We start from the raw sequence: 24,383 nt of genomic DNA, 5'->3' as shown, positions 1-24,383 counted from the left end.
GAATTCCCAACAGTGGTGCATAGAAGGTGAATCTAAGAGTGGCGTTTACCCTACAACGAACTATGAAGCCACAGGGGTGTAGTCGGTGGATTAAAAAAATTCAAAATAAAAAGAAAATGGTAGTCATAAGACTGAGAAAAAAATTACAAAGTGAATAATAAGACGACAAAAATATTTCTGGTACGTACAATCATACAAGACTTTTCAGTATCCTGGGTTACCAATTAGTGCTTAGCTGCTTTTAATCAGGAGCAGCTGGATTTATAAAGATGTCCTCCCATGAATATGATTTTCTTTTTTCTTTTTTTTTTTTTTTGAGATGGAGTCTCGCTCTGTTGCCCAGGCTGGAGTGCAGTGGCGCAGTCTCGGCTCACTGCAAGCTCCACCTCCCGGGTTCATGCCATTCTCCTGCTTCAGCCTCCCGAGTAGCTGGGATTACAGGCGCCCGCCACCGTGCCCGGCTAATTGTTTTTGTATTTTTAGTAGAGACGGGGTTTCACCATGTTAGCCAGGAAGGTCTCGATCTCCTGACCTCGTGATCTGCCCGCCTCGGCCTCCCAAAGTGCTGGGATTACAGGCATGAGCCACCGTGCCTGGCCCCGAGTATGACATATTAAATGTAAAAAGCAGCAAGAATCTTGTTTATCTACACAGTTTCCATACTGAAGACAGAATGATCCTCAGCAGAAAATCATAGGCACTGGTGAGGATGTGGAGAAACAGGAACCCTCGTACATGACTAATGGGAGAGTAAAATGGTGCGGCCGCCATGAAAACGTTTGGCGGTTCCTCAAAAGGTTAAAAATAGAATTACTACATAACCCAACAATTATTCCACTCTTAGGTATATACCCAGGAGAAATGAAAACAAATACTCAAATATGGCCCACATTGATTGTGAATTACGTGTTTGTGAAATTGCCTATACACTAAAATTTATTTGTAAACCCAAAATGAATGAATACCCTTGGTGCCTTCATGGGTATACAGAGCCGTGAAAAATCTGAGCCATGCCACACACATTCCTGGCTGATGACAAACAAGGTGATGCTCTGCCTTGTTCTGGCCTCATCCCGTAAATAAGAGTCCTTTTTGCGGACTATGTAGTGCCATGTCTGTCATACTGTGTGCTTTCCGTTGGTGATCTCACTGTTTAAAATGTCCACCAAGTGGTGTGAAGTGCTCCCTGATGTTCCTACACATTAGGTGGCTGTGGTGTATGTTAGAGAAGATCCATCCAGACAGGAGCTGTGGCATTGCTGGCTGTGTTTCCCCAGCAATGGTTCAATATTTGCTAATACTGCCTGTGGCAACTCTATGGAACATAACTTCATGAATAATGAGAACTGACTGTACTTGCATATCAATATTCACAAGAGCCAAAGGCCAGAAACAACCCAAATGTCCATCAGTGGGTGAATGGATAAACAAACTATGGTATATACACACGGTAGAATATTATCTAGTCATAAAAAAGGAATGAGGCCAGGCACAGCGGCTCACGCCTGTAATCCCAACACTTTGGGAGGCCGAGGCAGGTGGATCACTTGAGGTCAGGAGCTCGAGACTAGCCTGGCCAACATGGTGAAACCCCGTCTCCACTAAAAATACAAAAATTGGCTGGGTGTGGTGGTGGGTGCCTACTATCCCAGCTACTTGGGAGGCTGAGGCATGAGAATCGCTTGAACCCAGGAGGTGGAGGTTGCAGTGAGCTGAGATCACACCCAGGCCTGCATTCCAGCCTGAGCAACAAAGTGAGACTCCATCTCAAAAAAAGGAATGAAGTACTGCTACATGCTACATGGATGAATCTTGAAAACATGCTAAGTGAAGGAAGCCAGACACAAAAAGCCACATATTATGACTATACCTAGAATACACTGTGAATCCATAGAAACAGAAAGCATACTGGTGGCTGCCAGGGGATGGGAGCAGGGGGTTATGGGGATTTACTGCTTAATGAGTTCGAGGTTTTATTTTGGGGTGATGAAATGTTTTGGAAACTGGACAGAGGTGATGGCTGCACAACACTGTACTAGATGCCACTGAACTGCTTAAAGTGGTTAATTTTGTTATGTGAATTTCACCCACAAACAATATCTGTATAAACAAACGCTCCTCAATTCTGCACTGGCTAAGATATTACCAGTAGCAATGGCTGTGTCTTGAGATGGTTCCTCCTTTCTACATTCTTCATGACATTGCAGTATTAAAACAAAAGGAGGAGTTAAAAAGGTTAATCTTGAATGCACAAGCCAAGTGATTTTGCTCTGAGGATTTAATAGGATGGATATAAAATTGTAGAATAACATGTTCAAAGTCTATGAAGTTGAGTTTCAAAAAAAAAATCTTAATGGAGCATTAGTCTATTAAAATAGACTAATGAAATCAAAAGGATTTAGAGAGAGGCGTTCTCTCAATGGAGAGGGTCCCACTGAAAAAGAGACATCAGAATCCATGACTGTCACGTGTACACGCCAGTGGGAAGCCCACAGGGCTTCCAGATAACTGCTGAAAAGTGAGATTCAAGAGAGATCCACAGACGCATCTGCACCACAGTTCCTGGAGGCCCAAAGTCCTCTCCAATGGGCAAAGAGCCGCGTGTGGACTGGTGGCTGTGGTTCCAGCTCCCACTCCAAGATGTAAAGCCCATTTCCTTACCTGTGACCAGCGGGTTCTGTCTTAGGTAACTTGGAAGGACGAGCCCAAAGAAGATCGAAAATCCAAGCACAAAGAGGTTCCGGGAAGAATTTAAATCAATGAACTGCAGGTTAGAGAGGCCAACAGCTGTGATCATTCCTGGAGAAAAACAAACCAGACCACAAGCTCTAGCACCACTGCAGCACGGATAGCTCACTGCTCAGGGCAGGTGAGGGCAGGCTCCCTGGGGCCCCTTCTCTGTCCAGCAAAAACCAATGAGACCAGTGCAGGGACAGGAAGGGGGATGTGTGGGGTCAGACTGTGGCCACCCCAGGCTCTGAGCAAAATGACCCTCAGCCTAAGCACTATTTAGGCTTATATAGGAGCATAAACACCACATGGCATTTTGTTTGTCAAACAGAAAACTAAGGACATTGGTTCCCTCTCTACACACACATTATGATTAAACAAGGAGACCTACCCAAATATCTGGTGCATGTCTCTGGTTATTACAGCGAAATGGCGCAGAGATCAAATCCAGAGTCCCACTGTAAAAATGGTCAGTTTTAAGTGGCCCATTCAGAGGGATGGTATTTGAGTTAAACTGGCCAGAAATACTAAAGAGATTAAATTTAATCTAAATGTTCGTAGCACAATTACATCTTATTGTTGGTTCCATCTTTAATATAAATTTAACTCAGAGAGTGATAAAATTTTTCATTTTTTGAAGGCATATCCTTTGTATTTTAAAACAGAAATTTATCATTACCTTCTTACTGAAGGGAGTCAGCAAAAACACCATGATCCCTATTAAAAATTTGGAAAAGTAAAGGAAAAAGCCAGAGAGGGGAGTCTTACCAAAGAGTGTGCAGAACAGGGCTCCCAGCACAGGATCTGGAAGGGACGCAAAGAGGGCACTGAACTTCCCAATCATGCCCAGGGCAAGCATGAGGGCTGCTCCACACTGTATCACGCGGCGGCTGCCGACCTGCAGGACACATGGGAGACCGGGAAACAGGGACTGATCTCCATGCAAAATCACCATGAGTTACTAAAGAACACAGACCAGAGATACCCATGGCCTGGCTCGCTACCTTCCCCTCCTCCTCAGCCCACTCTTCTCACCTCCACTATGGGGACCCTGAGGGTCGCCCTCTGCATCTCCACGCCTTGGTGACACTCCCTGCACTCAAGCCCCCGGGCTCTACTGCCCTGGCACAGTCATGGGTTGGGATGGCCCTCTGTGTCTCAAATGCAAAGGCTACAGTTTTCCCTGCCTATCCCCTGGGTTCCCGGCACCACACGTCACCAAGGCGACTTTCCCTGCTTCAGCCTCAATGCCAACTTCCCCACACCGGAAATCAGACCAAACCCCCAGACATGTCTGGAACCTCCTCTCCTCATGGCGCCCTTCCTGTGAGAGGTGGAAAAGAGAAGGGGCTACAGGTGAGGACATCTGGAGCCTGACTGCGGGCTCTTCTCCCAGCCCACGTTTAACTGTATGGTCGGGCAGACCCATATCCTCTAGAGTCTCAGGATCTTCGTCTCAGTCATGCACAAGCCTCGTGGTTTTGTTTTGAGGATTAAACAGGACCTGCATAAAACTGCCTGAATGGTAGCTGGCATGCAATGAGCCACCTGAGAGCCGCCCACATGGGCTTGCTGCCTCTGGCCTTTCCTGCACCCACTCCATGCTGCCACAGGGTGACCTTTTTAACACATGGAATTGGGGAGGTTGGTCCCCTGCTTGCATCCTCTGGTACTCACGAAATAAAGCCCACTTCTGAGGCTCTTTCCAAGCAAGCCAGGCAGGCCTTGGCCTGTCTACCTGGACACCCTTCCCTGTGGCTCCCTCCGAGCCAGATCCCAGAGATATCCTTTTAAACATCACCCAAATGCTCCTCTGAAAAGCATCCTGACTCCAGGACTATTCTCCCATTACAGGCTCCCACAGCACCACGTAGGGCGTATCTGCTACTCCTGCTCTCTGCCTCCCAGCAGCTTCTGTCTAGCCTGCTGTCACCCGGACAGTGGGAGGTGGCGCTGGCATCGGGCTCAAGAATCCTGCACTGTGGGCCCCTACTCTGTGCTGCCTCTTCCAGGAAAACACCCTGAGGATGTAAAACTGGGTAAAGGAGATTCTAGAGTGTTTGGGGGAGTGTCCACAAGGATTTATGTATGACCCCAGTGAGGAGAAGGGGGTTGCTTACATTTTAATTAAATAAAATAAGACGAAATTTTAAATGCAATTCCTCACGCACACTGGCCACATCTAAAGTGCCCACCAGACACACGTGGCTGGTGCAGCTGTGTGTGTGACATGGTGACCACTGTGCAGAACTCTCAAAGGACCAGGGTCAGCCGGTTAAGCCGATCAGAGCCTGATCTCAGGCTGTGCACATGAGAGACAGCCGCCCAGCTGGACTCAGTCACTGTCCCATTATCCCTAGCGTGTGACTCCCCACACCACGGAAGGCAGGGAAGCAATGGAAAAGATCACTCAAACTGACAAATCAAGCAGAAGTGACTCGTGCTTGCCTGTTACTATGTAATAAGGAAGGCTTTCATTTACTAACGGTCCCATCTTCAGCAAACATTTTTGAGGAACTATGTAATTATTTGATCAAGCTTGTGACTTATTAGACTGGGGCAGGTGAATGCAAAGATGAGTAAGTCACAAGCTTGATCAAATAATCTCACTGCTGTGCTGTTCCTGCTGTTGGGGGAGCCCAGCAGCAGGGAAGAGAACATCTGAAGAGTAGGGGAGGGTTGTTGGAGATGGTCCTGAGGAGTGAGTAAGAGTTTGCTAGTGGAAGACCATCCAGGCAGAGGAAACAGCCTATGCAAAGACTCCCAGCAGGGCCAGGCAGGCCCGTTAGGTATGAGGGGCCAAACTGGCCCCAGGGATACCTGAAACTAAATCTGACACGAAAGTGACACCTGGAAGACTGATCTGCCTTTGATGCTGTCAAAAATATATGCAGCAACTAAGCCATTCTTCTGTTTAGTGAATATTGACCAAGTACCTATTATGTTTTATTTTAACTACCAGAGATAGAGCCCTAAAATCCCAGCCCTCCCGGTGCTTCCCCAGGACCTTTGTGTCCCCTCTCACAGGGTCCATTCCCTGGAATCTCCTTGGCACCTCCCTCCTGAACTGTGGCTCTGCCTCTAGGACCTTGGAAAAATAGATCCTGGGTTTCTGGTCTTCAACAGTGGTGCAAAATGCAACAAGGAGAAATGACCTTCCTCTGGACACCACCAAAGAGATGACAGTCAGCGAGATACTACTTGCTCTGTTCCTAGAAATAACCTAAGGGCTACATAGCGATAATGAAAATTAATGATAATGATGGACTTTGCTTGTCCAGGTAGGGAGGCCCTCAGGTACCATCATTCCTTCATGCAATATAGATATTTATGAAGCACCCACTCTGCCAGGCTACTGTTCTAGGCACTTGGGATACATCAGCTCATTAAAAAGTGTTGGCAAGGTAACTTGTCAGAGTAAGCTAGCACCCTTCAAATTTTAATAAAAAGAATGATTTCCCAAACTACCTTGGTGGTCACATTATATGATGATGTGTTTTAAAGGGATGCAGAAAGAGGAGGCTTGTTAAACCGTCTTCCCCTAAGAGTGTCTTCATCTACAACAATTTTACTCCCACAGTTGCCCCTAGGGATCCTTGAATTAGTTTCAGGACCGCCACTCTCCCCACCTCAGATACCAACAACCACAGATGCTCAACTCCCTGACATAAAATGGTGTAGTATTTGCATGTAGCCTACATACATCCTCCCATATACTTTATTTTTTCATTTTTTATTTTTTTGAGTCAGAGTTTCACTCTGTCACCCAGGGTGGAGTGCAATGGCACGATCTCAGCTCACTGCAACCTCTGCCTCCTGGGTTCAAGTGATTCTCCTGCCTCAGCTTCCCAAGTGGCTGGGATAACAGGCACCAGGCGCCATGCCTGGCTAATTTTTGTGTTTTTAGTGGAGACAGGGGTTCAATATGTTGGCCAGGCTGGTCTCGAACTCCGACCTCAGGTGATCTGCCCACCTTGGTCTCCCAAAGTGCTGGGATTACAGGTGTGAGCCACCATACCCAGCCAACATCCTCCCATATACTTTAAATCATCTTGACATTACTTACAATCCTTAACACAATGTAATTGTTCTGTAAATCGTTGTCAGACTGCATTGTTCAAAGAATAATGACAAAAAAGAGTCTGTACATGCTCACGCAGAACAGTACAGAAACAAACAATATTAGTTCAGAAACAGTATTTTTGAATTGAAGTTGGTAGAACCACAGATACAGAGGGTTGGCTATCTTATTTGGGATTAGTTATATGCCTGCAAGCTCATAGCAGCAAACTGGCTAAGAGTGGCATGGCTTAGGCCCCATTCTGTGCTCATGAGATCATTCCCTCATCTCCCTGTGCTCAGCACTGGCTTCTCACCATGGGCAGCAATAGGACTCCCAGGATGACGCTGGAGGAAGTGCCTCTCAGACAGCCTTTCCTCGCATCCCCCATACCAGGAGCAACAGGCAGATGGGGCCATTGGCACACCTGAGGCTGAGCTCTGGCAGGGTCCTGCCAACTTGGGGAAACCAACAAACAAACCGGGCATGTGCGTGCATGCCTGGCGGCTCCCTGTCACCTGGATTTGCAATCAAGATTAATCAAACTTAGTATCTGATTCTCTTTATCTGATTATAGAATCTTACATGGCAAGGGAGAGTTCTTTAGAAATCCACTCCCTCCTCCCAGTTTGACAGAGGTCAACCAGTTCTAGAAGGTTTCTGGGTTCACCCCAAGTCCTCGGTGAGGGAGACCTGTGAGACGGAGGCCATCGAGGACAGTGAACCAATTTTCATGGTCTTAGTTTCACAACATACAATGGCCAATGGTGGGTCATCTCTTAATTTAAAACTAGTGACACCTCCCAGTTGGGATCCCGTTTCTCCTTTTGCCCAGCCCCCCATGGTCTATTCTCATCACTGCAGTCAAAGCCATCCTTAAAAAAAATAAAAATAAAAAAAAAAAAAATCAGACCAAGCTGCTCCCTGCAGCACCCCCTTCCACTCAGGCAGTCTGTGACTGCCTACCTACCTGCCTGCCTGTGTAACCTGGTCCTCAATTACCTGGCAGACCCCACCTGCTCTGACACCCTGACCCGCACTGGCCTCCTTGCTGACCTTCTACTCCCAGGATAGGGCTCTGCCCCGGCCATACCCCCGTCTGGAAGGCTCTTCCCCAGGTTATCTGCAGGGCTCCCTCCCTCCACCCTTCAGGTCTGTGTTCAGGTCACCTGATCACCCTATTTAACACCTAATCCCTCTCTCCCCAAGCTTCCTGTCCCATGTTTCCCCCAGTGCTTGTCACTGGCTGACATACTGCATCATTTATGGACTTAGTATGCTGACTGTTGGTTGTCTGTCTTCCCTTGCTAGGACGTAAACTCCACTTTTTAATTCACTGATGTATCCCAAGTGCCTCGAACAGTGGCCTGGCAGAGTCGGTGCTTTATAAATATCTACATTGCATGATGGAGTGACAGCACGGAGTGCCTCCCTACCTGGACCAGCAAGAGAAGAGAGACTTCCAAACAGGCATTATAAACACTTAAAAAAAAAAAGGAGATGGAGAGAAATAATTTTTTAGAATCAGAGGCCCACTCATTTGGAACTTGCAGTGGCCAGACCAATCAATGAAACGGATGAATGTTTAGAAGCCCAATCATTTAATTAGAAAAATCTGTGTACCTTTGTAATTCCCAAAACTCCAATGTTGGGACTGGATGAAGTAGAGCCATTCCCAGTACCAAATATGCCATCAAGAACACAGGAGAGGCCCTCCACGAAAATTCCCCTAAAATGTAAAGAAATGGAGGAAAGAAAAACATTCATTCAATGGGATAATGCATTCATTCTGAAATAGCCTCTACACATCTGCAATCCAAAAATATGGTCCAGAGCCTGCAGCTTCCACATCTCCTGGGAGGGGGATTAAAAATACAATCTCAAACCCCACCCCAGACCTGCTGAAGCAGAAAAGAATCATTTTTTTTTTTTTTTTAGAGTATCTCTGTCACCTAGGCTAGAATGCAGTGACGCAACCTCGGCTCACTACAACCTCCACCTCCTGGGTTCAAGAGATTCTCCTGCCTCCCAAGTAGCTGGGATTACAGGTTTGCACCGCCACACCTGGCTAATTTTTGTATTTTTAGTAGAGACGGGGTTTCACCATGTTGGCCAGGCTGGTCTGGAATTCCTGACCTCAGGGTGATCCGCCTGCCTCAGCCTCCCAAAGTGTTGGGATTACAGGCGTGAGCCACCGCGCCCGGCCAGAATCTGCATTTTGACAGAACCCCCAAAGCTCATTCCATTTTGAGAAGTATCCCTCTAAATCACATGTTAGATTTGAGTGTTTTTAAAATCACTGCAAATGAAAGCAAAGGATTTTAGCCAGAAAATAAAGCCATTAAGACAAACATGGGCCGTCCATGGAAATAAAACATTGATGTGATCCTTTACTGTTAAAATCCAGTCTCATCAGGAAGTAAATGTTTCATAATTTCACAAGTACTGAGTCTTTTAAACACAATGATATACAGGTATTTAATCATATGCAGCAGCTCCACTAGAGAAAGATGTGGACATCAGGACTGAAAACCCTCTAACAGAGCCAAGGCCCAGTCCATTGATCTCATCACACACAGTCCCTTCTGGGGTGGCAGAGCTGGCTGGAGAACAGAAGGGGATTTGGGCAGTTTTCTTTTCTCTGCAGACTCCTCAGAGGCAATTATCTAACAACTTCCAAAAGCTAAAGAACAAATGTTTTGGGATCATAAACCTCACAGTTCATAAACCCTAGATCCCATGGATTTCATTCATTTCTGCTATCCCTGTCCCTATTTATATAAACTGTAACCAAGCAGAGATTACACAGTGCTTACCCCTGGGGACAGTTGGACTGTAGCTAATTGACAGACCTGGAGCAGTTACTACTGCCTGCTGCTAAGGTTTCCACTACACAGGAGAGAAAAAGATACCTTTTGCTTTCTGTCTGTCTGATTGTGGCAGCCAAGATAGGGTGGGGAAACACAGGGAAAAAAACAGCTAATTTTTGCAACGTAGAAATAGCGCTGTATAGCCAAGTATGGGGGTGCACACCTGCAGTCTCAGCTACTCAGGGTGCTGAGCGGGGAGGATTGCTTGAGCCCAGGAGTTCGAGCATGTGGTGCATTATGACTGTGCCTGTGAATAGCCACTGCACTGCAGCCTGGGCAACACAGTGAGACCATGGGTCTTTTTAAATTAAAAACAAAAAGAAACAAAAAAATTTTTAAAAACCTGTGAACAGTGAAGAGCTTGTTTTGCTCGGAAGAAAAATTTCAGTTTGTGTGGAAAAAAAAAAAAAAAGAACAGTTGGAAAAGCAAGATAACAGAAAATCAAAGTAGCACTTGCTCTCTCTCTCTCTCTCTGTATATATATATTATATACACATAGAGCTACATTGATTTTACCTATCTGTCTCTCCAAATGTCACACACACACACAAAGCAAAGAACAAGTATGGTGCTTGGCGTGTGGTTTTTGAATTTAAGGCTTACAGTGGTTTCGCAGAGAGTGTGTTATTTGATGTCACTGCAATTAAGGAAGGGTAGGAATTCTGTTCCACGTCATGGACGAGGAAGATGAAAGTGAACAAAGGCAATGATGTGTCAAACAGTCATGAGAGTCCTGCTGCTTGGCTGGGCTGTGCTGAAACTCTCGGTTTTGTCTTCAAGGTAATCTGAACCTAACAACAAAGAAACAAGGTGCTGGGACCAATCAGGAACTCGTCTTCTCAGGAACATACCTGTTTATTGCGTGGATGGGGGGTGGTGGGGCACAGGACAGCCGTGCACAGGCGTAGTAGTCACCAATAGACTCGATGATGCTGGCGACCACTGCGCTGAGCATGCCGATGACACCAGCCGCAGACACGGTGGGCAGTCCCCACTGAACTGTGGGAGGAAAACAACCATGAATGCTCCTAGAGAAGCAGGCCAAAGTGACCAGGACCGTTAACCAAAGTCATTCTGAACGCTGCAAGACTCTACAAGATCCACTCGGATTCTGGAGCTCATGGAAACGGTTCATTTTAAAATCTTAAACACCAGAGGCCTGGGACAGTTGCTAAGTCAGATGAAGGTGGCCATAACGAAGACTGATTCACACTGTGTCTTTAATTAAAAGAAGACATCGTGACCGGGCGCGGTGGCTCATGCCTGTAATCCCAGCACTTTGGGAGGCCAAGGCAGGTAGATCACGAGGTCAGGAGTTCGAGACCAGCCTGGCCGACATGGTGAAACCCCATCTCTACTAAAAATACAAAAATTAGCCAGGTGAGGTGGCACATGCCTGTAATCCCAACTATTCGGGAGGCTGAGGTGGAGAATCACTTGAACCCAGGAAGCACAGTTTGCAGTGAGCCCACATTGTGCCACTGTACTCCAGCCTGGGTGATAGAGCAAGACTCCTTCTCAAAAAACAAACAAACAAACAAAAAAAACCAGGAAGAAGAACGCTGGGCTGGAAGAGGCTGTAACTTCTCTTTCCTGCTTCCAAGACACACTCGGCATCTACTAAATAACAACTGAAAGTGGCCTGCCGTGCTGGGAAATTTGCATGAGAGATTTATAACCCTGCTGTACAGAGCAGGGTACAAAGCAGCAGTGGCCTTCCCCAGGGGAGGGCATCAAGTGAAAAAGCAGTGAGAAATCACCAGCTAAATTTAAATCCCAACAGTAAAACATCCATAATGTATGGATAGTCCTTCTCTACTATAATACCAGAACCTTATTTTTAAATGATAAACCATGTTATGGGAAATTAAATAGTTTCATTTCAGAAAGCAAAGTGAGGTGTTTACTTAATCCCTCATTAGATACGTTTTTCTTTACAAGTATATTTATTTGGACTTGAAAGCCATAGATCTTATTGAATAAAAATAGCATGGGTCTCTTTCAGTGTGAGAATGAATAGATTCCTTTGATAAAGGAGTAGCCCTTCTTTACTTGAAGCATTAGTTAAAATACACCCACTGAGGAGAAAGCACAGTGGAAAAAGAATGACGGCTAAAACATGGTCTCTCACGCAGGAGCCAACAATGTAGCTGGGGGCACAGGACACTCCAAAAGATCCGGGGAGAGGGCCATGGCTCAACTTCAAAGTGGATGCAAGCCGAGCTGGGTCACAAGGAGCACCAGTGAGGAGGTCAGGAAAAGGCAAAGTGAGGCCCTGGCCAGGGAAGGATCTGAGGAGGAGGTGGGAATGGAGGTGCCCCTCCAGGGATAGGGAGGGTCTGGGGGGTGGGGTTTGAAAGAAGGTGTTCTGGTGGACGCAAAGCTCTCATGCAGAGCATGGGACAGGAGGCAAGTTCGGGAAGGGTTCCAAAAGCCATCTAAGCCCCCTCAGGGGTTTGGCCTGTGTTGTAGGTAGCCTAGAGCAACCACTGGATTGGGAAGAGAAAGGATACAAACTCAGACGTGCAGAATAAGCCTGGAGTGCAGTTAAGGGCAGAACTGCTCCTGCCTCGAGCTGGTTCACTCTGTGGGAGCAGCCAGGGGATGCAGAGGTGGCCCTTGGTCAGGGGTACAAAGTACACAGGTTGATGGATGAGGCTCAACACACCCTATGCCACCAGCAAGAGGCCTGCTCAACATATCAGCTCCAGGTTAATTTGGAATGGATTTTCCTTGTTCAGAGGCCTTCGTCACCAAGCAACATTTTGCTTTTTCTAAATTATCTTTTATACTGTTATCATGTTATTGTTGTAGCATTCTGGTTTCAGTTTAGTGTCTTGATTTTGAGGGGGGATTCTTATTTTGATCCTTTTTCCTTTGGATCTATATCTATACATATATTTTTTTATTAAAGACGCTGTTGACTTCCAGCCTTCTATCTTGAATCTGTTATTTCATATCTCCTTTTACCAAGAAACTTCCCTTTAGTTTGTGACTTGACAGCATGGCTTCTCAACCTCAGCACTGTTGACATTTTGCTCCAGGTATCTGTATTACATTAACAATGAGTCCAGATTATGCCTAGTGTACTAAACACTGAAAAGTACGGCTCAGGTATTCGGAAGCCTCTCTCCAGATTGAGACAAAGCACTGGAGAGCACTACATATGTACACAGTAGTACGACTATATCCCTGGGGGCTTTCTAGCTAGTGGAGCTCTGGTACCGCACCAGCCCTCGGCAGGCCAGGAGCTCTACGTGCTTGCTCATGGCCAGCACAACCTCAGCTGCTCTGTCTACTAAGTTTCACCTTCCCATGCAGGGCCCCATGGGTCCTAGTGAACTCCCTCTGGCCCCAGCACCTGTACAGCTGCCTTTTCTGGACAGCCCAGCTTGTGCTCCCACTGGCACCCACCTTGGGAGTTGCCCACACAAGCAGAAGACCACTGTGTATGTGCTGTGGGTGGTTCTACCTACCCGCCACCCCCGCCTCCCCCCACTCCTTGCCCTGACTGCCTCATCAACTAATTGTAATTTCATTTTATCTCAGACTACAGGTATGTTTATGAACCATGCACATTCTTTCTTGGAGAAAGAACAGGTCTGTATAAGTGCATACTTAGACCGTACAATCTGATGAGAAAGTTATTTTAGAAAGATAAAACTTTTGTTTTTGTTTTTGAGACAGTCTTGCTCTGTCTCCCAAGCTGAATGAAGTGCAGTGGTGCGATCTCGACTCACTGCAACCTCCACCTCCCAGATTCAAGCAATTCTCCCGCCTCAGCCTCCCAAGTAGCTGGAATTACGGGCACCTGCCATCATGCCTGGCTGATTTTTCTATTTTTGTAGAGACGGGATTTCACCATGTTGGCCAGGCTGGTCTTGAACTCCTGACCTCAGGTGATCCTCCTGCCTCGGCCTCCCAAAGTGCTGGTGTTACAGGCATGAGCCACCGTGCCCCGCCTGAAATACGAAACTTTTTAAAGCTTTCCTAATTGTATTAAGAACAAAAAGAACAGCCAACACTCATCATTCAACATGCTCAGAGCAGTCATCTTTAACCCAACCTTAAAATTCCTGGCTTCTCTCTTTTTCTCCTTGCCATTATAAAAAACGAAAGTAAGATGGTTAAACAGGGAAAGAAGTGAGCTGAACCTGACTAAGCTCAGGCCCCAATTCTAATAAAAACCCAAACGCTGGGACTACAGACTTCACAATGGAACCAAGCGGGTAACAACCACTGGGATCACCTAGACGGGGCTAGCCACCAGTCCAGGTGACACCCCAGCTAGGGAATGCATTCACACCCCCAAGAGTTACACAACACTCAAATTAAGATGCAGTTTTTGGCCACTAGTGACTATCAACTTACCTCTACAGCTGTGGCCAAATTTAAAAGATTATGGCTGCCCATTAAGAGATTATATAAATTCCATCATGCTTGAGCAGGTTGCTTGCTAATCCCCAGGTTGTTCCCACTCACGTCTTTCCACTTTGGCAGCTCTGGGACCAAGCAGCTCTATACTTGCCTATCTAAACAGCTGCCCCCAAATCCTGGCCACCAGAGCCTCAACCTGGCAAGAGACACCTTGTCCCAGATTTCATCCTAGCAGATCCAAAAGAGACAGCTAGCTAATCTGAGAAGGGAGCCAGTCAGTCTCTGTGTGTTGGCTTCTGCTCTCTGGGGACAGGGCCTCCCTTACTTGCTGTCTAATCCTCTCCTGACCAGAATGGCAAGACCCTCAGGAGACATTCTGGGACAAAGAAGGCTGTTCTGCCAACTTCCAACCCCTCTCGTTTGGGCCCTCCTGGGCTCCTGACCCCTCTGGCCATCAGAATACTTACATGGATATGGAACCTTAAACCACGGGGCTACCAGAAGCACACCCTGCCTGGCATCCGTGCGAGCGTAGAAGCCATACTTTGTGCTGTCGGGAGGGAAGACGTCTGTCACCGTGAAGATGAAGCAGAGCAGCCAGGATACCAGGATGGCCAGGATGATCTGGAGTGGTCAAGGGGAAGCTCTGTCAGGCCAGCAAGGCTCACAGGTGTTGGCAAAAAACACCCCTTCCCATGGTCTGAACATCACACTCCAGAGCCCACCACAGTCAGCACTTTGCAGATGTATTCTTCCTTGAGTGGAATCTCATTGAGAGAGCAGTTTCATTCAGGTGAATTTATCTTGCCCCTTCCAAAGTCTGGCTAGTAAAACAAGAATGGACATCGTGCCTGCAGAGGCCACGTGGAGTCAAATCTCACTCAGTCTGAAGGACAGTGTCCCTGTCCTTTGGCACTGCTAAAAGGATGTGCTCCCATTTCACAATCAGAACCTTTAAGTCTATGATGATTTGAGTGGTCATTAGTACTCTGATATCACTGCACAGACATGATCCCCCAAGGGGGACCCACTTAAAACCCTCCCTTCCCTTAATCATCTTACATATTATCCAAAGGCAAAAATATCAGCGGGGGAAGAAGGCAGCTACTCACGGGGAACATTTTGAACAGCTGTAACTTGTACGCAGTCCACCCTTTCTTGGATTTATAAATCGGGAGAGGAAATTTAACATTTCTGGCATATTGAGAAAACAGTAATACTAGGAATATTGTCCTGAGGAGAGAAAGAAAACAAACTAGGTCAAAGGCTGTTATGTCTCTGTTGCAAAATAACACTCGAAGCTTCTATGGCAAAATTGACATAGTGTTCAATTCATTTACCTAGAAAGCTGCTAGTCCTCTGAACTACTATTTGAGAAACAGTACATCTATTGGGATGTACATCTTTTTGAAACACTACCTTGGGGGAAGATGTTACAACTAACTTGCCTAGCATTTCTTGATACTGAAATGAAATTCTGAGGTAAATGCCTTAGGACAGCTTTTCCTAACTAGAATAAGAGAACTCAAAGAATGGACACATTGATGGGAAAAGCTTACACTATGTAAGGGGAAAGGATGCCAGATACAACATAAACTGTAAGATTCTAACTACGAATTAACTACAAAGCAAACCAAGAAACTACTGCATGTACACACAAACAGGTAAGAAGGACATGATCCAAAATTCTCCTAGGGATTCGCTTTGAGTAGTTACATGATTTGCAACTAGTTTTCCCACTTTTCTGTATTTTCCAATTTACTTACAGCACGCATAAAATTACTTTTAAAAGAGCAAAAAGTAAAGCTTCACTGTTTAAGAAAACTAGATACAGTAGAATTCAGTATTAATAACATTCCTGAGAGGCTTTTGTGTGCCAGACACTACACTAATGTCTTCCTGTGCATCATCTCAACCTTATGGTGTGGCTTCTATGATCGTCTCCTTTTCACAGAGACAAAGCCAGAGGTCAAGATCACACGGCTAGGGCTGCAGCATTGGGGGGCCAGGAATCTAGCTCTGTGGCTTGAACTGAACTCTTTCCTTTTGGCACCCTGGTCACAGGGCAAGGAGGGTGGGCTGCGAGAAGTCCCTCTCCTTGAGCCTCAAGGTCCTGACTGAACTGCACTAAGTGCTATGGGAGGCAGTGACAGGCGCCGACTCCTCCACAGCAGGACCACGGCACTTCCTGACACACCAGTCCGTGACATCGGTCTGGTGTCCCATGGAGCTGGCAGGTGTGGGACCACTCCCATTGCCCAGGTGGATTTACTCATCACCAAAACAAAACTGGTGCCCAACAATGCGTCTAAGCCTCCATGTGGTCTCGTTCCTTCACTTAAGACCTGAGGTAGTGCTGGCAGGAAGAGTAGGTTCTCAGTCAAAGCTAAGCTTAATTGTTCCTGGGCACAGTTCCAATTGCTGAGATGGCATCATTAGCTCCATCGACAGCCGGTCAAGTGTGACTCCACTGTCACATTCCTAATGAGGTATGGATGGCATCCCGGCTGGATAACAGGCGTGTGTTGCTCCACGGGTCTCCCCGCCTACTCAGGCACTTCAGTGAACTGGTGATCCATCGGGGGTCTCCGCCAGTACCAGTTCAAGGTTGAAAACGCACACAGTGCCCACGTTATTTCAACTCCTCCAGGATAGTGAAGTTTAACAAAAAACAATATGGTAACAGGGGATACTAAAACTGGAATATTTTAAACTTAGACCTACATATAATTTTCATGTTGGGAAAAAAAATGCTACCTATTTGTTTCAGAGTGAATATTAGGAGATCCAAAGATGCCCCAAGTCTGCTATTTTCATCATTATTATTTCAGGCAACACACCTGCACATTTAAGAGGAGACTGAGACCACATAGAATTTGAGGAGGGACACTCAGATCTCAGGCCCAAATCGGCAACTCAAATTTAGAAAGCAGATTAGGCAGCAGATGAACATGACTATTCTTTCTGCTCTAAAACCTGTCTACTTCAAGTTTATTTTTAGTCTCAAATACACCTGGGGGCGGGCACCCTGTGACAGAGAGGCAGCGGCTTAGAGATGCAGACCTGCCCATGTTCACACATCTTAACTGAGCAAAGGGATGAAGCGTTTCAGCCTCAGCTCTCAGGATGGGCTGCTGTCTACTCCACTGGGTGCTTTTCACCTTGTGTTTACCTTTGCTAACTTTTACTTTAAAATGTTATGCAAGTAATGCACACTAAATTGTAGAAAAAATTTAAAAGACAGGTAAGCAGAAAGAAAAAAATAAAACCCTGAAGATCATCCATAATCCCCCTTGAGTGATAAAACCATGTAATATTGTTTTCTATCTGTTTTGAATGGCTTTCATTCCCTGGATATTTGCTGGGTGTTGGAGGAAGACACATTGTCATCTTCCTTGTCCCCAGACATGAACAGGTTATTATCTAAGGCAAACTGGCATCAAGTTTTACGCAGCTTCCTGACCTGCCTCACCTATTTGCTTTTCCACCTATCAGACAGAGATTTGCATTAGCACCTTAGTGACTGCTTTAGTATTCTGTTTTATGGACATACCACAGCTTGTTTAACAATTCCCATACTGTATGACATCAGAAGCAACATAAACAGCTTTAATTGAAAAACTGTATCATCATTGCTTCTAATACTCAGTCTTTACACAGTGAGGTATCTATTTCAACCAATTTTTTTTTGTAGCAAAAATTTAAGCTACATGCATGACCATCAATTGAGAAATGGTTGAATAAATTATAGACTATATTATTAAACACTGTGCAGACTTAGAAAGAAAGAGATCAATGTAAACATGCTGTCTAGGAGAAGTAAACCCAACAAATTACTGGGGTAAAAGCAAATAAAATTATGTTGAAGCGGTATATATGCTAGTTTGTGCTTATTTGCATAAAAATATAAAAATATGTAAGGATAAAAACAAACTTTTTTGTTAGTTAACAATCATGAGATTTTTTGAGACTTTTTTTGAGACATGGGTAGGAGGTGACTATTATTTTACTTTAGATTTCTGTGCTCAATCACTGTTAAATTTCAAATACCTAGAATGTAACTGAATTGAAAGGGGATGAAGAACAGTGGGCTATAGATAAAAGTATACTGTTTTGGAGTGCCTGGGATTGACACATGGGGGTTCATTAAACTATTGTCTTCACTTCTGGATAGGTTTGAAATTTTCCATAAGAAAAGTCAATTTAAAAAACAGTTTTAAAATGTAAGTCCTACCAAGGACATATGCACTGGGCCAGAAAGAGCAGTCGCTGACTGGCTGCACTAATCTCCCCTGAGACTCTGTCTCTAAACTCCATCTGTATTGGAGTGACTTAGTTTGTACCATTCACTCACTCTCAATTCCAACAGAATCATGTAGGTAATACACATTTTAATAAATTGGGAGCATAAACCTTTTTCACACATTAATGAGCTAGGTGTAGTTCCTTTTTTGCTAAATGGTTACTCCTATCACACTCTTCATCCATTACTCCACTGGGATTCTCTCACTTTTTTTTTTTTTTGAGACGGAGTCTCACTCTGTCGACTAGGCTGGAGTGCAGTGGCCGGATCTCAGCTCACTGCACGCTCTGCCTCCCAGGTTCATGCCATTCTCCTGCCTCAGCCTCCTGAATAGCTGGGACTACAGGCGCCCGCCACCTCCCCCGGCTAGTTTTTTGTATTTTTTAGTAGAGACGGGGTTTCACCGTGTTAGCCAGGATGGTCTCAATCTCCTGACATCGTGATCCGCCCGTCTCGGCCTCCCAAAGTGCTGAGATTACAGGTTTGAGTCACTGTGCCCAGCCTCTCTCACTTTTAACCAGTAGAACTCTTTACGAGTTAGGGACGTTAGCCTTTCTTGTGACATTTTTATGAGTATTTTCCCAGCTTTTTTCGAGACAGAGTCTCATTCTGTCGCCCAGGCTGGAGTGCAGTGGCGCAATCTCAGCTCACTGCAACCTTCACCTCCTGGGTTCAAGCACAATCTCAGCTCACTGTAACCTCCACCTCCTGGATTCAAGTGATTCATATGCCTCAGCATCCTGAGTAGCTGAGATTACAATTACAGGCGCCTGCCACTACACCTGGCTCATTTTGTATTTTCAGTGGAGACGGAGTTTCACCACGTTGGCCAGGCTGGTTGAGAACTCCTGAGCTCAAGTGATCTGCCCACCTCAGCCTCCCAAAGTGCTGGGATTACAGGTGTGAGCCACCATACCAGATTTGTTTTTAATTCAGTGCTTTTTGATATTTTAAATGTGTCAGTAGCAAAATCTATCTTTCTCTCTCTTTTCAATATCTGCTTTAAGAAAGATCTTCCCTCCCTTAGGATTAAACACTTATTTAGGTTTTCTTCTAGCACTTTTATGATTATTTTATATATTTAAGTCTTTAGTTCAACTGAAATATAATTTGATATAAATTAGGAGTCTAACTTTTTCCCAAAAATAGTTAGTTTTTCCTACACAATTTGTCCACTCCCTACTGGTTTCAAATATGACTGTCATCTATACTAAATACTTATTTTTCTTTGATTCTGTTCTTCTTACTCTGCTCTACCAATGTCTATCCCTGTCCCAGGACCACCATATTATTTATGAAGCTGTGGAATGTATTTAATTCCTCTACAGGCAAGTCACCATCCCCTCTCCTCTCTGATCTTTTTGGTATGGATTCACATTATTTTACTTTCTTGTTTTATACACTGACTAGCACATCTAGAATAACTTTAAATGATACCAGTGATAATAAACAAGCTTATTTAAGTTCCTGATTTGAATATTTCATCATTCAAGTATGAGGCATTTTTATCTTATGCATAAAGATCCTTCTATACAGCCAGGTGTGGTGGCTCACACCTGTAATCCCAGCACTTTGGGAGGCTGAGGTGGGTGGATCACCTGAGGTCAGGAGTTTGAGACCACCCTGTCTCTACTAAAAATACAAAAAATTAGCTGGGAGCGGTGGCAGATGTCTATAATCCCAGTGACTTGGGAGGCTGAGGCAGGAGCATTGCTGGAACCCGGGAGGTGGAGGCTGCGGTAAGCCGAGATTGCCCTATTGCACTCCAGCCTGGGCAACAAGAGTGAAACTCTGTCTCAAAAAAAAAAAAAAAAAAAAAAATTCCTTCTGTTCTCACATTGCTAAGTTTGCAGCAAGGACGTAGGTTGAATTTTACAAATAAAATTTGGGGAGGGGACTATTACCATAGTTTTTATCAATAAGAGCTTATTAATAAAATCTACCCTGTAGTCCCAGGTACTCTTGGGAGGCTGACGAATAAGAATCGCCTGAACTCAGGAGTCAGAGGCTGCAGTGAGCTGAGATCGTGCCACTGCACTCCAGCCTGGGTGATGAAGTGAGACCCTGTCTCAAAATTTAAAAAAATAAAATAAAACCTACCATGCAGCCATGATCGATTTCAATACACTTTAATATTTGACCATCTGTGAATTCTTTTTTTTTTGAGACGGAGTCTCGCTCTGTCGCCCAGGCTGGAGTGCAGTGGCCGGATCTCAGCTCACTGCAAGTTACGCCTCCTGGGTTCACGCCATTCTCCTGCCTCAGCCTCCCAAGTGGCTGGGATTACAGGCGCCCACCACCTCGCCCGGCTAGTTTTTTGTATTTTTTTAGTAGAGACGGGGTTTCACCGTGTTCGCCAGGATGGTCTCGATCTCCTGACCTCGTGATCCGCCCATCTCGGTCTCCCAAAGTGCTGGGATTACAGGCTTGAGCCACCGCGCCCGGCCTGTGAATTCCTGAAATGATACATTACGCCCTGTTCTTTCATTGTGTTATCTGTAGCAGCATCTTCCCAAACATGCTCTAAGGAATAGTCTACCAAGATATGCTTATAGATGTGTGGCATTTAAAAAACAAATTAAGGGTGGACAGGGCTGGATACTAAGGCCCTTTTCTGAAGGTGAATAGAGTCTTTTGCACATTTGCATTTTTAAAGATTGGAAGGAGCCTTACAGTAGAGAATGATGCTGAACTTGAGCATGCTACCTGAAGACATTTGAACTCAGGGCTCGTTGCTTAGAATGTGCCACAATACATCCATCAGCTCAGATCTGTTTGTTTTTAACACAACCACAGGAAAGAAAATGATGGTCCTTGGCTCTCCTTTTGTATTAGTTCAGTCAGAATTTGCTGCTAAGATTGGCTGGGGAGTTTCCCTCCTTTCACAGAGCTCTGGAACAGTTTAAACGGTGCATATATTCTCTCCTCCTTGAAGACGGAAAGAACTCATTGTCTAACCATCTGGACCCAGGGTTTCTTTTAAGAATCAGAGTCCTTCAACAACTATCTTGGTTGCTCTTGTGGTCATGGGTTTACGGGGCTTCCTGAACCTTCCTTCGTTAGTTCACAACCTGCTCACTGAGCGCCAGCTCAGCCACGGGAGGGGCAGGTGCCGGGGATGCCGAGGTGACCTGCCCAGCACATAGGCCCGGCCCTCACAGAGCTGACAGCCCAAGGACACAGAAGAGCTCTTAGAAACTGAAAAAACAGGCCGGGCGCGGTGGCTCAAGCCTGTAATCCCAGCACTTTGGGAGGCCGAGACGGGCGGATCACGAGGTCAGGAGATCGAGACCATCCTGGCTAACATGGTGAAACCTCGTCTCTACTAAAAATACAAAAAACTAGCCAGGCGACCTGGCGGGCGCCTGTAGTCCCAGCTACTCGGGAGGCTGAGGCAGGAGAATGGCATAAACCCAGGAGGCGGAGCTTGCCGTGAGCTAAGATCCGGCCACTGCACTCCAGCCTGGGCGGCAGAGCGAGACTCCGTCTCAAAAAAAAAGAAACTGAAAAAACACCAGAGTGTAAATGACAGTCTTGGCAGAAGGAATAAGAGATAAAGCAAAAGATAATTCTCACGAATAGAGAAAAAAGACAAAGAGATAGAAAACAGGAGAAGAAAGAGGAAGACTCCAGGAGGCTTCAAGAAGAGGTTACAGAAAGAGACAAGTAAGGGTGGAGTGGAGGAAGGCATCTAAATAATTCAAGATCATGTCCCACCTCTGCATGCCTGGGTGCTCAGAGCAAAGGGGCTCCAGGTATCCAGGCCAAGAGATGCAAACACAGCCACCAAGGGCAGCACGTGAGGCTCCAGACATTGGAACAGTAAGAAGACCCCAAAGCTTCCAGAATTCTAGCTTGTGTCTAACTGATGTTTCAAAAGGAGGGGATAGAGGAGGACCCCTGGGAGACAGGAGGGAGAAGTTGGGGACAGTGAGGAATCAACGGCCAAGGGTGAGGCTCGCCAAGGGTGGCGTCAGTGAAGGCCTGGAAAAGAAAACAGGTTTAGAACTTGTTCTGGAGGAGGAAGGGCAGGATGGGCTGTGTGAGGGATGAGGGGAAAGGAAGACTCAAGAGCAGATAGACATTTCTGGCTGAAGCAACTGAGAGCACGGTTGTGCCATTTATCGAAACGAGGAAGGCAGAAGAAACTGGTTTCGGGGGCAGGAAAGGAATCAAAAGTCTGGGGCTTTTTTCATTTACAGTTGAAGATGTCTTGTGTAGTTCAGTCAGCAAGTGGAGAGGGCAAGCTGAGGGCTGGCTCTGTAAATCTGGAGTTCACAGGTATGAACTACAGGTTTCCGCGGAAATATTCACCTTCAAAGAAATGCGATCTCCTCGGGGGAAGCGCATGGAGAGAAGGGGCCAGGATCAAGTTTGGAGGCACCCCCATACTTAGAGTGAGGAGGAGTCAATTTTGGTTACTTAGGTTTTTCTGAAAACCACTATTTTCTTACTTTTTGTTTTAATTTGGGGGGAGGTAACAGTTTAGCTCCCTCTGATGGGATCTGTGGCAGATCTACGTGCACAGGCATCCTCTTATCCTGCTTAGCTTTGCCAGAAGTTTGTCTACATTGGGTTTTTTTTCCCCTCAAGAGACCAGCTTTCAGATTTACCACTTCTATCTGTTTCACATTTTCTGTATCTTTATTAATTCATTCCCCCTGCTTTTACTATGTTCATTTTTTGGTCCTGTTTTCTTAGCTACTGAAATTCTGCATGTGCTGTATCTGCTTTAAAGGTGGTGAATTTTCTTGAGAACACCTCTGGCTACTAAGTGTGACTGGTGCTGTTCTTGCCACCATTTCCTAAACTATCAGTAATTAATTGCAAAGTTTCCATTTCCCCTCTGAGAGTGATTTTTAACACTTTTTTTTTTTTAAAGCTTCTAAGTGCTTTGTGGGTTTTGTTCATCCTTTCGTTACTGGTTTCAAATGCTACTGTACTATACCTACTATTTATCCGTTTTGGCATTAATTATATTTTGCTGAAAGAATATTCTTACATGCCATCTTCTACTGGTGTGAAGAATGTTTTGCCCAACCTTCGGAGAAATGAGAATATTAAGAACAATTTTGGGCTGGGCACAGTGGCTCATGCCTGTAATACCAGCAGTTTGGGAGGCCCAGGTGGGCAGATCACCTGAGGTCAGGAGTTTGAGACCAGCCTGGCCAACATGGTGAAACCCCGTGTCTACTAAAAATACAAAAACTAGCTGGGCGTTGTGGTGGGTACTTGTAATCCCAGCTACTTGGGAGGCTGAGGCAGGAGAATTGTTTAAACTCGGGAGGCAGAGATTGCAGTGAGCCAAGATCACGCCATTGCACTCCAGCCTGGGCAACGGAGCAAGACTCCATCTTAAAAAAGGAACAGTTTTGGGAAAGCATGATGATGGGTATTCATGCTCGTGTGTGAGATGTGCCTCCTTCAAACCTTGTTTAAAGAAAAAAACTTGATATTTTCACACACCTTAATTTGTAAAGTGTAGATAACAATTCTGCTATGGTTCACTTTTATTTGTACGTCATGTTCTAATACACAGAACAGGATTGGGTAGGATGGGTTCAGGCCCATTTCCAACACTTGGGTTTTGAAACCCATGTTGGCCACTTAACTCACTGTATGACTCTGGGCAAATAACATTATATTGTGGTGCTCAGTGTCCTCTGCTGTTAAATGGGATAACACTAGGATATACCTTATCTGATACTATATACAAGTGTTATATAAAGGACTGGTGCGTAGTAAAAAAGATCAATAAATACCACCTGTTATTAAATAACTGCAGGATATTTCACAAAACAAAACAAATGAAAAATCCTCTTACGTGATGACTTATTTTGTTTTAGGAATTTTACAGGCTGGTTAAATTCCAGAGTAATGGAACCACAGACCTACACATAATCAATTCTTAAACATGCTCTGCAGACACACAGAGAATGTGGGCTCTGTGTTACAAAGAGTTCTGTGGCTCTAATTATCAATAATATTATCAAACTCTCCTGTGACTTCATTAACACAAAATATTAACTTTACTTACAGGGC

The 24,383-nt window shown here is 45.3% G+C and overlaps 1 protein-coding gene across 14 annotated transcripts in view; it reads right to left on the bottom strand.

Moving 5' to 3' along the window:
• The window catches only part of SLC23A2 (solute carrier family 23 member 2), a 151,320-nt gene that overhangs the window by 7,166 nt on the left and 119,771 nt on the right, over positions 1-24,383 (bottom strand). For all 14 annotated transcript variants that reach the window (XR_004052704.1, XM_030915018.1, XM_030915016.1 and 11 more), the window contains 6 exons: positions 15,151-15,271; positions 14,506-14,662; positions 10,513-10,660; positions 8,414-8,519; positions 3,499-3,628; positions 2,662-2,799 (listed from right to left, as the gene is read on the bottom strand). Coding sequence is in view for 13 of the 14 variants with exons in the window: in XM_030915018.1 (XP_030770878.1) it covers positions 2,662-2,799; positions 3,499-3,628; positions 8,414-8,519; positions 10,513-10,660; positions 14,506-14,662; positions 15,151-15,271 (800 nt within the window). In the remaining variant the exon portion in view is untranslated. The remainder of the gene's footprint in view (positions 1-2,661; positions 2,800-3,498; positions 3,629-8,413; positions 8,520-10,512; positions 10,661-14,505; positions 14,663-15,150; positions 15,272-24,383) is intronic.

Source organism: Rhinopithecus roxellana, chromosome 13 (genome assembly GCF_007565055.1).
Source record: "Rhinopithecus roxellana isolate Shanxi Qingling chromosome 13, ASM756505v1, whole genome shotgun sequence".
In the NCBI taxonomy this organism is placed as follows: Eukaryota; Metazoa; Chordata; class Mammalia; order Primates; family Cercopithecidae; genus Rhinopithecus; species Rhinopithecus roxellana.
Note: the sequence above shows the minus strand (reverse complement) of the source record. Positions and strands in the feature narration are given on the sequence as shown.